Source organism: Trypanosoma cruzi, genomic scaffold, assembly GCF_000209065.1.
Source record: "Trypanosoma cruzi strain CL Brener 1047053516705 genomic scaffold, whole genome shotgun sequence".
In the NCBI taxonomy this organism is placed as follows: Eukaryota; Euglenozoa; class Kinetoplastea; order Trypanosomatida; family Trypanosomatidae; genus Trypanosoma; species Trypanosoma cruzi.
Window position 1 is genome coordinate 214,571 of NW_001849523.1, and position 13,397 is coordinate 227,967.

General features: G+C 46.8%; 8 protein-coding genes across 8 annotated transcripts, besides 16 other annotated features; all 8 read left to right on the plus strand.

The window, feature by feature from the left end:
* Positions 1-3,591: a sequence feature (heterozygous, non-Esmeraldo-like haplotype).
* Positions 20-44: a microsatellite.
* Tc00.1047053510299.10 (hypothetical protein, conserved) lies at positions 50-997 on the plus strand (the record flags this gene model as incomplete). Its single annotated transcript, XM_802460.1, has 1 exon — positions 50-997. The coding sequence occupies one exon, from the start codon at positions 50-52 to the stop codon at positions 995-997; it is 948 nt and encodes a 315-aa protein (XP_807553.1).
* Positions 1,128-1,151: a microsatellite.
* Tc00.1047053510299.20 (hypothetical protein, conserved) lies at positions 1,946-3,490 on the plus strand (the record flags this gene model as incomplete). Its single annotated transcript, XM_802461.1, has 1 exon — positions 1,946-3,490. The coding sequence occupies one exon, from the start codon at positions 1,946-1,948 to the stop codon at positions 3,488-3,490; it is 1,545 nt and encodes a 514-aa protein (XP_807554.1).
* Positions 3,528-3,558: a microsatellite.
* Positions 3,592-4,202: a sequence feature (haploid, non-Esmeraldo-like haplotype).
* Positions 3,647-3,694: a sequence feature (T-rich).
* Positions 4,161-4,243: a sequence feature (T-rich).
* Positions 4,203-4,363: a sequence feature (heterozygous, Esmeraldo-like haplotype).
* Positions 4,364-4,889: a sequence feature (areas merged during assembly that could not be assigned to a particular haplotype. This can correspond to areas where the two haplotypes were merged or to regions with more than two copies in the genome that were merged during assembly.).
* On the plus strand, positions 4,417-5,244 carry Tc00.1047053510299.30 (hypothetical protein, conserved; the record flags this gene model as incomplete). Its single annotated transcript, XM_802462.1, has 1 exon — positions 4,417-5,244. The coding sequence occupies one exon, from the start codon at positions 4,417-4,419 to the stop codon at positions 5,242-5,244; it is 828 nt and encodes a 275-aa protein (XP_807555.1).
* Positions 4,890-13,397: a sequence feature (heterozygous, non-Esmeraldo-like haplotype).
* Positions 5,987-6,583, plus strand: Tc00.1047053510299.40 (hypothetical protein, conserved; the record flags this gene model as incomplete). Its single annotated transcript, XM_802463.1, has 1 exon — positions 5,987-6,583. The coding sequence occupies one exon, from the start codon at positions 5,987-5,989 to the stop codon at positions 6,581-6,583; it is 597 nt and encodes a 198-aa protein (XP_807556.1).
* Positions 6,881-6,917: a microsatellite.
* Positions 7,195-8,949, plus strand: Tc00.1047053510299.50 (GPI anchor biosynthesis protein, putative; the record flags this gene model as incomplete). The annotated part of the gene is made up of 1 exon (XM_802464.1): positions 7,195-8,949. One exon carries the CDS (start codon positions 7,195-7,197, stop codon positions 8,947-8,949), a length of 1,755 nt encoding a protein of 584 aa, XP_807557.1.
* Positions 9,179-9,255: a sequence feature (T-rich).
* Positions 9,293-9,976, plus strand: Tc00.1047053510299.60 (hypothetical protein, conserved; the record flags this gene model as incomplete). Its single annotated transcript, XM_802465.1, has 1 exon — positions 9,293-9,976. The coding sequence occupies one exon, from the start codon at positions 9,293-9,295 to the stop codon at positions 9,974-9,976; it is 684 nt and encodes a 227-aa protein (XP_807558.1).
* Positions 10,038-11,291, plus strand: Tc00.1047053510299.70 (hypothetical protein, conserved; the record flags this gene model as incomplete). Its single annotated transcript, XM_802466.1, has 1 exon — positions 10,038-11,291. One exon carries the CDS (start codon positions 10,038-10,040, stop codon positions 11,289-11,291), a length of 1,254 nt encoding a protein of 417 aa, XP_807559.1.
* Positions 10,148-10,179: a microsatellite.
* Positions 11,401-11,423: a sequence feature (AT_rich).
* Positions 11,474-11,542: a sequence feature (T-rich).
* Positions 11,639-11,685: a sequence feature (T-rich).
* Positions 11,977-13,397, plus strand: Tc00.1047053510299.79 (protein phosphatase 2C, putative; the record flags this gene model as incomplete). The annotated part of the gene is made up of 1 exon (XM_802467.1): positions 11,977-13,397. A coding segment is annotated over one exon (1,421 nt), but the record flags the coding sequence as incomplete, so codon positions are not given.

The window sequence follows — 13,397 nt, forward strand, 5'->3', positions numbered from 1 at the left end:
ACCCACCCACACCCACCCCAAAAAAGAAAAAAAAAAAAAAAAAAGAGACATGGTGTACTCTCGTCGGGCCTCCCACGCCAACAGTTGGTATGAGGGCTCGGCAAAGGTGCTGAAGGCAACAGTGGACGATCTTTTTGAGAGGGCCAAAGACTTTCAACTGGGTGGTGATGAGACACTTATCGGCATCATCTCGCCGCACGCCGGTATCAGTTACTCCGGCCCAACCGCAGCGCACGTGTATAAAGCCCTGCGTAATTATATCTACGGACCCAAAGGGAACAACGTCACTCACATCTTTTTGCTGGGCCCGGACCATCATAAAGGGTTTGACGGGGTGGAAATGTCTGGTGCGCAGCAGTACGAAACTCCTTTTGGTGCGCTTTCCATCGATACGTCAGTCGTCTCGAGTGTTTTTCAATCACTCAAAGCGGCTGGTGTACAAACAACACGCATGTCACAGTCCACTGACGAGGAAGAGCACTCTATTGAGATGCAGCTGCCTTTCATCTCACATATTCTTTACCACCCCCCTGCCGGATTGACAGGAGCGAAGAATCGAATTCAACTTGTTCCAATGCTTGTTGGTTGGACAGACCGTAAGACGGAAGAACGCATTGGTGCCGTCCTTTCATCCTATTCTCAGGATTCACACAATATATTTGTGCTAAGCTCCGATTTCTGCCATTGGGGATCAAGGTTCCAATACAAGTATCACTATCAAAAGTCGGAGTATCCTGCAATTGCCGATGCCATTATCGCCATGGACCATGAGGGAATGGAATGGCTGGAAAAGCGAGACATGAACGGTTGGTATGACTATCTCAACAAGACACATAACACCATTTGCGGTCGTCGGCCCATTTCCATAGGCATGGAAGCCGTAAAAAATGATAGATCGACAACTGTGCGCTTTTTACACTACTCACAGTCAAACCGCTGTGCGAGCCTTTCAGACTCCTCAGTGAGCTACGCCAGTGCTCTCATCACGCATCGTTGAAGGGGCTTTGTAGGAAAAAATAACGGGGATATATATGTATTTATGTATGTAAGTATGAGTTGTGTAGTGAATGGGGAGGTGTGATATGAAGCGACACATTGGTTAACTGACACGATCTGTGAAGTTTTCTTTGTTGTTGTTGTTGTTGTTCTTGGAATGGGAATTCTGTTCTCTTTTTTTAACGGTTTCTTTCTACTGTTTGAGTTGCTTTGCGGCAGCAGCTTGTTTTGTTTTTTTTTTTTTTCCCTCCCCCCTTTCTTTGTATATATAAATGAATATGTGTGTATGTGTGTCTTTGCTTATTGTCCCTATTGAGTGGAGTACTGCGAAGGATTTTTCTTTTCTTCCTTTTTTTTTTTTTGTGTGTGTGTGTCTGTGGAGGAGGAGGGGAGAAGTTGTGGCGATTGTCTTGACGGATCGGCGTGCGAGTGACAAACATCCCTTTACATGAAGTCCTGGAGGTTTTGATTCTCCGTGTTCATTCTGGGCGCATGGCTAGCGTGCCCTTCCGAATCCCAACGAATAAACGGGAATGGACTTTCACGCCGTGCGACAAAATACCGCTGCTGCATGGGGTGCATGCACCATTTGAATGCGTCGCGGAGGGTTGTTTTGTATTCTCTTGCGTCCATCTTTTATTTATTTATTGCTGCCAGCTTCCGGGCATTGCGGAACATTTGCCCCACTTTTGTTTATCCACGGGGGCCGCACTTCTGTCTTTTTGTCTCTGCTGTTTTTGTTTTTTTGTTTTTTCTGAAGGATGGGGAGAAGGATAAGGACGAGTAACTGTAAGTTTAATTGATCGCTGGAAGAAACGGACGAAAAAAGAAGGAGAATTGTGTAATTGCGGTTGCGCACACGCTGATCCGCACCGTTTTTTTGTTTGTTTGTTTCTTTTTGTATACATACATACATATATTACAAGAAACAGGAAGGCCACTGTGACCAATGAAGAGCCGTCAGCGTCGTGCACCGTTGAGTGAAGGGGTCGCCTTCTCCTACGAGCTTTTTGGGAGCGTCGACATCAAAAACGAGGAATTCCTGAACTTCACCGGTGAGAAGGGCCCGGGGCACAACAGTGAGATCACGGAGTTTCTGCGCAATAAGAGCTTTGCACACGGAAGAGAACCCGTGGCGAGGCAGCCATCATATTTGCAGTTCCAGCAGGCCGTGGACGTGGGGAATGGAACAGCGGAGGAATTGGGTGGACGGAACAACAGTTTTGTCAGCCTTGAGGACGCGGCGCAGCACGTGTGGTTCATTTCGCAGCGCTCTAGTGGAGCAATGCCGTTTGCCCGTAACTTTACGACAGCCGATCGGTTCCTGAAGTATGCGGACGAACACTCGCTTTTTCCTACTGAACCGCAGGAGGCGGAGATGGAGGCACCCAACGAACCCCTCACGGCGGCGAAGTGGCTGGACATCCAGACGACAAACAAGGCCCTCATCACGGAGCTTCTCACACAGTTCCCCGTGTCGGAAGAAACAATTAATAACTGTCATTATCTCGATGGCATGGATGCTCTTTCCGCGCATTCCGCACTCGGCTACTTCTTCTTCAACCTCATGTGTACTCCCATCGTACCAGAGGAAGAGACAGGCCGTTCCCGGCAGACGAAAAGTGTCATTCAACGTTCTCTTGAGGCGGCCATGGAGGACAAACCACGGTCTTCCGTGCCCGCGGCGGTTCCTGTGGCTGTCATCGTCTTTCCTCGGTGGATTATAACGGTTCATGAAAAACCTTTTCATGAACTCGGTGATTTGCTCAGGTTTTTGCACATTAACTGTAGTGATCACGGCTCCAGTGCGACACCGCGGCGTCGCAGGCAAGTTATGACAGCCCCATTCATTTTTTCCAGCTTCTTCCAGATTGTTGTTGGGCACCAGCTGGACACTGTCTCACTCACAACGGCACTGGATCGGATGGGAGATTATGTCTTTAAGGTGGAAGAAAAAGCTAAAGAGCGAGAGGAGGTTATAAAACGCATTACAAATGTTAGACGTTCCTTTGCGGAGTGTGCTGCGGAACTCACGCGACGAGAGCACATTGTGTCCATTCTCTTGCAACCACACATGATGAACTCGTTCTTGACGCAAGAGAGAGTGGTATGCCAACAGCTTGAGAGTGCCCGGGCACATCTTCTTCGTTTGAGTAAAGACGTTGGCGACTCTCGAGACACCGTCGTCGTGACGAATTGGTACCATAACGCAACTCGTACGTGGAAGATTATATGCCGTGGCAACAAGGCAACACGTCAGATGCTCCTTCTTCTGGAAATAATGAACATCATATATCCTGTTGTGGCTTTCCAAATGCTGTATACAATGAATGTCCCTGTGCCGTTTGACAGTGGGGGTGATCCGCCGGTAACGAACCTATATGCGTTTTTTGTGGTTATGGGAATTATATTGTTGTACTTGTTACTTTGTACCAGAGCGGGTTACGCATTGTTTAAAAGAAAGCGATGGAGCACACGGCTGCTGGCCGAGTAATATCATGAAATAAGCATACACCCAGTAAGCCTCTGCCATATATATATATATGTATGTATGTATGTATGATGCCTCTACTTTATCATGGAGGGGTGGCCGGGTAGGAATGAGGAAAAAAAGAGGGAGAGGAAACAATGAAGTGAATGGAGCGTACTTTTTTTGTTTGTTTGTTTGTTTTTTTTTGTTTTGTTTTTTGTTTTTGTTGGATTAATGCAGCCCAATAAAGTGAGGGGGTAAATGGGGCAAATACATAACTTTCATCTCCCCTCCACGCAGGAAAAAAGAAAAAAGGCACCAGTTCGTTCGGATTTACTTTACCTTGTTATCTTGTTTTAGATGTGTGCTTTTTTTTTTTCTGGTTTTTGGTTTTTGTCTGCGTTTCATTTGGTCCGTCCTTTTGTTTTACTGGCCCGTGTGTGTGTGTGTGTGCGTCATGCAATTCTTGTTGGCGTTGTGTCTTGTAGGGGATGGCAGGCGGTGGAGCGGGAGAGGGAGTGAGCGGAAATGAGCAAAGAAGCGCCGGGGGAAAAGAATTAAGCCGGCCAAAAGGGGGGGAATTTAATTTTGTTTTGTTTTTGGTTTTTTGGTTTTTCCTTTTCTCAGTGAAGGTGGGGGAGGGGGAGGGGGCCTCGGAGGATCGCCATTTTTCTTTGCGTGTCTGCCCCCCTCCTTTTTTCTTTTTTTTTTTTTTTTGTGTGTTTTCATTTCGCCCTTTTTTTTTATTAATTTTTATTTTTTCTTCTTTTTTTTCTTCGTTGCATGCGTTTGTGTCGTCATGAACACTTTTTCTTCTCTTTTCCCCCTTTTGTTCCCCACACACACACAAAAGCAAAAAAAAAAAAAAAAGAACAGCTGAGGGAGGAGCCGCGTTGGAGGAGTCCCTGTCGCAGGCGGTGCAAGCGAGTGGACGTGCGAGACGGAAGAAAATGTTTTGTGTTGGTTCCACGAAACTCCGTCAGGCGGTGGCGCTCTTCACCATTAAAAGCTTCCGAGCACGGCAAAAGATACTGTTGACACCACAAAATTTGGACTCTGTCTTCACGGAGAAGTTGGACCCGCAGGACCGTCTGCTGCGACAGTCGAGTGTCGGCCCAGGCGCTAGTCGCATTTTGGTGCTTGATAAGAACCAACGGGTGCGTGGGGTGTACCATCCCCTGCTGTGCCTGCCGTACCCGCTGAATGGCGATGGCGTGTTGGGAATCCCTGTTGAGTCGTATCTGCAGCGCATTCAGCAAAAAAAGCAGTCAAATGGTGACTCGACGGAGGGATGTACATTTATTGTGGTCGCTCATGCAAATGGTCTTGGCATTGCGGTTTATGCGGCAGATGGGAATGCGTGTTTCCCATTAGTGAACGTAAAGCTTCCGGCGCAGCGGTGTACGGGTCGAGGCATGATGAATGAGCGCGACATGATTCCTTTTATAGGAACGACAAGTCTTGTGGAAGATTTTGCAGAGATTATGGCAGAGAACTACAGCGAATACATACACTTTTGCAGTACCTTTTTTTTCTTGGCCAACCCCAATACTTCCATCTCGTTCCATGCTATGAGGTCAGCATGGAAATTGCGGGGCTACACTGACACGTCACCGCTGAGTTTTACCGACAATCGGTGGGTGCCGCTGCCAGACTTGGTTGCACAACGGGATCCTAGCGTGCCGCTCTACTGCCGTGATGACGGGGGTGACAAGGTGGTGAGTATAAAGGGACTCACCGCGGGGGTAAAGGTGGGAATGTTAGAACTCGATACATGAAAGGAATATATAATAAATAACAGATAAAATCGGACCGCTAGAAGAACAAGCCGCGTGCCTTTCCACATACATTTATTTATTCGTTCACATTCCCCCCTTTGTTTTGTAAACCCGCATTGTGTATCTTGCCCTGTGTTAACTTTACTGCCCCCGTTTGCTGTTGCCATCGCCGTTTTAAGAGTGGAACGCGTGAGACGAGGCAAAGTGAAATATTAGAAGAAAACGAAAAAAAAAAAAAAACGGTGCGAAAGAAGACACGCGAGGGTGTGGATTTGAAAACACGGTCTTTATAGAGTGGAGGAGGCAATACCGACGCCGTCTCACCATTATTGGCCAAAATTCCTTTTTTTGTTTTTTTTTTTTTTGCGTGTGTTTGTTATGTGGTGGAAGGGCGAGTGTGCATGAAGTTCCCTCCTTCTTCTTTCTCCCTCCATCCAACACAATTATTAACACACACACGCACATGAAATATTTAATTGGGTATGCATCATTCAGTCTAGTCTTTGTTTTGTGGGAGAAATAGAACGGAAAGGGGGAGAGGACGTGTTTGTGTGTTATGCAGCCACCTGGGAAAGTGGAGCGTTAAAAAAACATAGAGTGGGGACGAGAAAATAAATGTATAAATAAATATATGAAAAGGAAACAGGGCACGTGCGGTGTATAGAAGTCACAAAACGGGAGAAAAGAGGGTGAGTTGGGGAACAAATTGTGCGCTGTTTTTGCCAGTACACGCACATCGTTAATGATTTTGTGTGTGTGTGTGTGTGGTACTGCGGCTGACTTTACACATGACGGATTCCTGTTTTTTTGGTTTTTTTTGGTTTTGTTTTTTTGCCTTTCCGCGTCAAAGCGTCTGTCTCGCAGAAGGAAAACCCAAAAACCAAAAAAAAGAAAAAGGGGGAAGTGGCGCAAGGCAATGCGTCGCGGGTGTCAGCTGTCATTTCTCCTCTCGTCTCCTGTATGCCCCCTCGTCGTATCGACCCGTGGCATCATCGCCTGCAAGGGCATCGTAGAGAACCGCATCACGAAGCACTACTCGAACCGTACTGTTGAGGAGGCCAAAGCAGAGCGGGAGGCACAGATAGCTAAATCCAAGCATCCCAACCCGCGTAACCGCAAAGAGGAGCTGAGTCACCTCACACACCACTGCAGCTATGAGTATATCCCAGAGTTTCAGCGATGGGCAAACGACATGATGGCTGTTTACAATGATCCTCAGGGGTACGGTCATGACATGGCGTACCATTACCACCGCATCTGGAAGGCGAAGAGCCCCACAAAACGTGGTATTGAAGACGGTAGCGGGGCTTTTGAGGTGTGTAAAATCCATCCCAAGTAGAACATATGATTCTTAGCGGTTGGAGTACACACACACACTCTCTCTCTCTCTTTATTTCTTTGTACATGTGGCAATACAGTAGTGGGGACAAGTAGGGAATGGGGTTGAGGGGTCACGTTTGACTGCTCATGACTTACACGAACACGGAGAGAAAGAGATGTTAACACACGCACGCAGTTATGGGAAGAGAAAAAAGAAGGAAGGAAGCACGGAAATGATATTTTTGTTTTTGTTTTTTTTTTACTTGTATTTGTGCTCCAAATAATAATAATAACAAAACAATGTATTTTAGAATTATTATTTATTTATTTATTTATTTATTTATTTATTTATTATTATTTTTCAATTCGGATTCCTATTATTGTGTGTGTATTTGCCTTTCCTTTTGTGCGGTGGTCATTTTTCTCTGAGGAGTTTATTTCTGCATGTAATTTTTTGTGTGAATTGGGATCACAATAATGAGCCATTATTGGTCATGATATGAAGCGTTATAACTTCTTTTTTTTTTTTTTCTTCTTTTTCTCTGTGTCTATTTGCATGAATGTCTTTTTTTAGTGTGGATTGTTTCCTTAACCAAGAAAGCACTACGGGTGGGTGGGGGGCAAAAAGAGATGATTCAAAAGGAAAATAAGATGAGGAATTTGGGCGGCGGCCGAGGCAAAAATTGTTACGCCGATGATGTGCCGCATCTGCCATGGTATGGCATCCTCCTTATATTCCTATACCGTCTGCTTCTTAGTGTAAGCATCCAGACCGCAGAGTCGCCGGACGAATGGTGGCAGAGCACGGAGATAGCATACTATATCGTGTTTGGCAAGGGGCATCTTCCGTGGGAATGGCATATGGGTTTGCGTTCTGTGGTATTTCCATTTATTCTCGCCATTCCTTTCTTTCTGCTGAAGTCTTTGGGCCTTGACTCAACCTGGGCAATATGGTTTGCCGCTCGATTGATGCAAGCGTTGGTCATTACAACCATCGATCTTTTTGTTTTTCGTTTGGGTAGATTGCTGGACGTGGAATTGGGAAGGACGGAAAAAAACGCGTTGCGAGGAGCACGCATGCCAAAGCTGTTTTTGGATACCCCAACGAAGGATCCTGCTGGAAGGGTAGTATCGGACAGATCTGTTGCATACTTTGCCTTGTTTCTTTCTTTAAGTAACTGGTATATCTCGTATACTGGCGTTCGTACGTACAGTAACGTAGTAGAGGCAATGTTGGTGCTTATTACGGTACAAGAAACAAACTATATACGATTTCTTTTATTTAGCGGATTGGCATGTGCTTTTCGTGTTACCTCTGGCGTTGTTCTTTTTCCTCTTGTATTTCTGCATGTTGCGTGGGCCGTGCGGGAACGCGGAGTATGTCGAGGTTTGATGCGGATCATTCTCTGGGGAATTGTTATTTTTTCACTGTTGGTTAGCGGAATTGTGGTTTCAGACAGTTTGTTTTATAATCGCTGGGTCGTCACACCATTGGCTTTTTTAAAATTCAACGTGTTGCAGAATGCCAGTCGTTTTTTTGGGGAGCATCCATGGCATTTTTATTTGTTTCCATGTCTCCCTGCTCTCCTTGGCCCTCACGTCCTCTTCACTCTCGCCGCGCCGCTCGTGCTGTGGCAAGAGAAGGTGAGTAAGGCAGTGGCGTTAAAAATCTTTGGATTGTTCTCTTTTATTTTATGGCCCATTGCGTGTTACTCCTTTATTGACCACAAGGAGAACCGCTTTATGACCACTGTGTTGCCAATTTGTTTTGTGGTGACAGCCTTCGTTTTGGCACGACGATACGACCGGTCACTTTTCGTACGTCGCCTTCACAAAGCCTTTTTTGTTTTTAACGTAACGGTGTTGATTCTGGCGGGTTACGTGCATCGCAGGGGCCCGTTGGATGTGATGTTGGAGGTTCGAAATGGGCCAAAGATGGATCGACTTGACATTGTTACACGATGTTATGCGACACCTGGCTACAGTTTTTTACATGGAAAAGTGAACCACCTGGGCCTTATCGATTGCCCCGTTTACCTCAACACCGAAACGGGGCTACCAAAACCCACGGAAGATATTATGTTCCGAAAATACCCAAAAGATTACGTGTTATGGAAATACGATGGGATACACACGTTTAACATCAGTAATCCGGATGGAAAACGCAGTGCTGATGAATTGGGGCAAATTGTTTCACCCATGTCTTCTCCTCATCCAGATGTGATGGTGATGTATCGTGACACTGCAAACAAAATAAAGCACCTCTTTTTGGAAAAGCACGGGTACAAATTATATCGGTCGTTTTTCCATACACCGTTGCTGATAGAACCGGGTGAAGACAATTACATGGAAATGTGGGTACGAAACGTTTTTCAGGCCAATTAAGTGGAACATTTCTGCGAACATACGTATTTATATATCTATATGTATGTATATACCTACGGTTATTGTGATCTGTGGTGGTTTGAAAGGGGAATTACGGTGACGTGTGTGAAATATTGATGATTTTTGATAGGGGACGAAGAATTTTAAACGAAGCACAGTTTTGATTAGACAGTGCACTTTTGTTTTTTGAAAATATTGCACCACTCACCCCAATTGCTTGCGGTACATATTTTTTGTATTTTTGATTTTTGTGTTTTCATTTATTTTTCTTTTTTTTGTGTGTGTGTGTCTTCCTTCTTGCCTTTGCACGGGGGAGGGCGTGTACGCGTGACGGGGGGCACGCATGTTGGGGGAGGAAGAGGAGCGGAAGGCGGCTGTTGCCTTTTATCTGCAGGAACAGGATGACGCCGTACTGTGCGCCTTTGGACGCGACTACTTTGACGGGGCCCGCAAGGGTGCAGCTTGTGGCGGTGTATTTACGGCGTGGCTTTCCCGTCGGACTTATGTCGACCTGCGGGAGGACTTTAAAGAGCACGAGGCGAGTCTTCCACGGCATTTGAGACGTGGAAAGTGGACGATTTCACGTGGCTTTCGAACTCGACCGTTTTTAACGCTTGGTTGCATTTCACTGGCGCTAACAACATTGATGAAGTCTGTCAAGTTTACGCTTGCCAACTACCGCTACCAAGAATTTGTTGCGGATGACATTGGATTCACACTGCTGGAGCAAATGTGCGCCAACTTGCCGGAGGGAAATGAGAGATTTGAGAATCTTTTGGATGAGGCTTTGACGAATTCTAGAGCGGCATCTGCATCGCCCTCTGACGGCGTTGCGAATAGTCGCATGCCCAAGAAAAAAACTGTTACGAGTGCACTTATGCAAGAATCGTCGTCTTTGCGTGAGCGAAAACCCCCGTCATTTTGGGATGGGGTGGCGGTGGGCCTCATGGGCTCCGTCATGGACTGTTATTTGCCGTCAAGGCCGGTCCACACTTACTACGGCATGCAGTGTGGAATGAGGATGTGACATCAGTGGGGAATGGCGATGACTCCCTTCAGGATCCTGCAGTGGATGAATGCATGAATGAATGGGGCGGCTTGTTTCAATTTCTTTTCTTGATTTTCCTACGAGAGCGAAGCTAACAGATTTGTGCCGTCCGTGTGCTCTTTCGCACCACCATTTTTATCCCTCCCTGTCTTTTTTTTTTTTTTGTTTTTTTTTTTTCTTTTGTCTGTTTGAATATTCCCTATTCATTAGCGTGGATGGGGGAGTGTGGCAATTTGCTGCTGCAATGGTCGTTTTTATTATGGGTGCGCCAAGGGCCAAAAATGGAGCCCCAACAAGCCGTTCGATTTTGTCGAGGATGCAAAGTGTTTCGTATCCCCAGGTAATTCCTGTTGCTGCTGAGGCTCAGCAAAACCTGGGAACGTCACTTTCTTTGGATAAGCCCAAAGTTGTTGAGAGACGCGCCAGCCTGAGCAGCGGAATTATACCCCTGCGTCGTTACAGTCATACGGATGCCATCGATGAGGATTTTGGGAGTGAACGCATCTCTGAAATTTGCAGGCAAAAGGAACTTATTTTTCAGGCGTTTTTGCGTGAAAGTGATGAAATGGCAGGCACAATGCTCCACGGACACGTAGGGTACAGTATTCTGTCTGAAATGGACTCCCCCCTCTCTTTATCTCGTCGGACATCACCATGGAAACGTTCCCGTACTCCTTTTTCTTCTCATGGTCGGGCGATACTTTACATCCATGAGTCGTCGCTGTCGGTGCCACCCGTTCCTTGCCGAGGCGATCTTTTTTATGCCTCTCTCAGACGCCGTTCAGTCTGCATCAGTAATTCCTCTGGATATGTTTCTCCTGTGGCATCGCCAATGAAGATGCTTCCATTGGATGTGAAGATGTTTGCGTTGATCGTGCTGGAGGAGATGATGGCACGCCACGACCTGACGCTTCGCGAGGAACGTTTACGGAAGCGAATTGAGGGTAAAGAGGTGACTGCTTTTTTGCGTGTGCATTTTGTTATCCGAACCAGTGCGCATTTTCATCAGACGCGGCTTTTCTCTTTGAAAGATATACGGCGCGAGGAGCTGCAGTACCTTCGGGATGGCATTCAGCGGCGCGCCAAGCAACAAGAGGAGGAGCATCGCGTATTTATGTGCCGTCTGCAACCGGAGCGATTGCCGCCAATTAAAATCCCAACTCTCACAACTGCTGGGCAGCCTTACGGGTGCACTCGCGTGGACCTTGAAGTTGCAAAGGCATTGGCAATGGAAGAAAAGACGTGGGAAGCTGCAGGCGGGCGGAAAAGGTTTTTTTTCCCTCAGATTCTGTAATGTAAAGTTAGAGATGTGTGGAGGGCGAACAGGGAAAAGGGCGCATGTGTTTTCTTTTTTTCTACCCGTTTTGGAAACAAACTTGCATCATCCCACCTAAAAGAATAACTTTTTATTTATTTATTTATTTTTGAAAAGTTTTCTTTTTTTATTGGGTTTTTCGTTCTGGCAAATAAATTGAATTGTTTGCTTCTGTTTTGTTCTGTTTTTGTTTTTTGTTTTTTTCTTGTCTTTCCTGCTTTCTTTTGCTTCTGTGAGGTCCAACACGTGTATGTACGTTCTGCCGTAATGAAGGCAGATTCAATGTGTCACATGTATTAGAAAAGTAGGAAAGAAAAAGGAATGCCTCTTTTGTTTTTTCCTTCTTTTTTTTTCCTTTAAGTTTTTTTTTCTTGTGTGTGTGTGTGTTTATTACGGCGGGGATAAATTTGATGTTGGCAACGCTGTGTCCCTTGCCTTTTTTGTGCGTTTTGTCGAGTCTTGTCCTCTCAATAGACCCAACATGGTGGGGCGTGTGTGTGTGTTGTTTTGTCTCCTTTATCAATTCTTTCTTGTTTTTTTTTTGTTTGTTTGTTTTTCTGGCTGTTGGCGGAACAGCAAATAAAGAGGGGGCGGGAGGTGGTGGTGGAAAAAAGAGGGAAATTGGTCAGGGTGAATAACAGACCACGTGGCAACCCACACGCCGATGTTCCAGGCGTTTCCACTGCAGCACAAGAGGATGACGCGGCTCTCGCTGCCTTTCATCAGCGTTGGTGTCTGCGAGGTTATGAACTGCGCCACCAGGGACCACATGAGCTCCTTCACTGTTCACAACACACGCAACCGTGGGGCCCATTTGGCCGCGACTGGCAGCAGCAGCAGCCACTTTGAAGCAGTCGCCCCACCATTGACGTTGTCTGTGCCGTTTATGTCCGAGGTGGTGGCAGGTGGTTTGTGTGACAGCTTTACCGGGAACTATTGCTCCCGCTACATTGGGAAGTATCTTGCCCGTGCACTTAGTATTCATTCTGTGTTGCCTGAGGGCATTGCCCAGCTCCGTCGGGAGCTAAAAGATGATCCTATTATCAATTTACTGATGGCTGCACACTCTCGGGAGCGGCTGCTACACAGCCGAAAGTCACACGCCGATAAAAAAACGCCACAGGGGGTTAGTCGTGTGTTCTCTGAGTGGGAAATGCAACAATACGCCATGTTTGCTGATAACGCATTTATGAATGCTTGTCGAGCAAATGAGATGGTTGGAGGGTTAAATGACAAACTTTTGTTGCGGAATAGCGAGGCAGCCAATAGTGGATGTCGCGCAGTGTGGTTCACAGCCACCGTAGCACCCGTTGCGCTCCAAGAAAGGCGGCAGGAGCGCAGGCGTGAAGTGGATCAAGGAGGGACCGCGCCACCCCCTATACGATGGGAAGCAAAGGCAAAAGGGTGTGAAGACTCCGTGGAGGCGTGTAAGGGCACTGCGCCGACCTCACCCTTCTGTCTTGACGTGTTGGTGAGCAACGTTGGCGATTCACGTGCATTTGGCATAGCGAGGAACACGTTGACGTCAGAAGCTCGCAGTATTCTTGACGCCACCAGAGAGCACGTGGTTCCTCTGAGCTCGGATCACAAGCCACTTCGAACGCTGGAACTCCGTCGTATTCTTAGCGCTGGTGGAGTTGTGCGATCTGACGTGGGTGATATCATTGACGGAAATCCCTTTTATAACGTTTCCAGAAGCTTTGGGCATTGGTCAATGAAATGTGATTCACAGAGACCGCCGAGCGAGCAGAAGATGATTGCACTGCCAGCATGCTGCTCGTGGGAAATGATTCCAGGGGATGTATTGGTCCTTTCTAACCATGCGATTTTTGAAACGCGTTGTCAAGAGGAATCGTCAATGGATGAGATTGCTAAAGTTGTGGTACGTGAAATTGATCGTGGTGCCTCCCCGGAGGAAGCTGCAGCTGCATTGTGCAACTACTCCATCCGCTTTGGTGCCGAACACTCATTGCAAGTGATGGTTGCTGTAGCTACGTCAGCCGACTCCGCTCAGGCACCGTGCGAAGCGAAGAAGCAGGAATGGATTGTGCCGGGGCCCATTTACGCAGAGCCCTGCCGCCGATC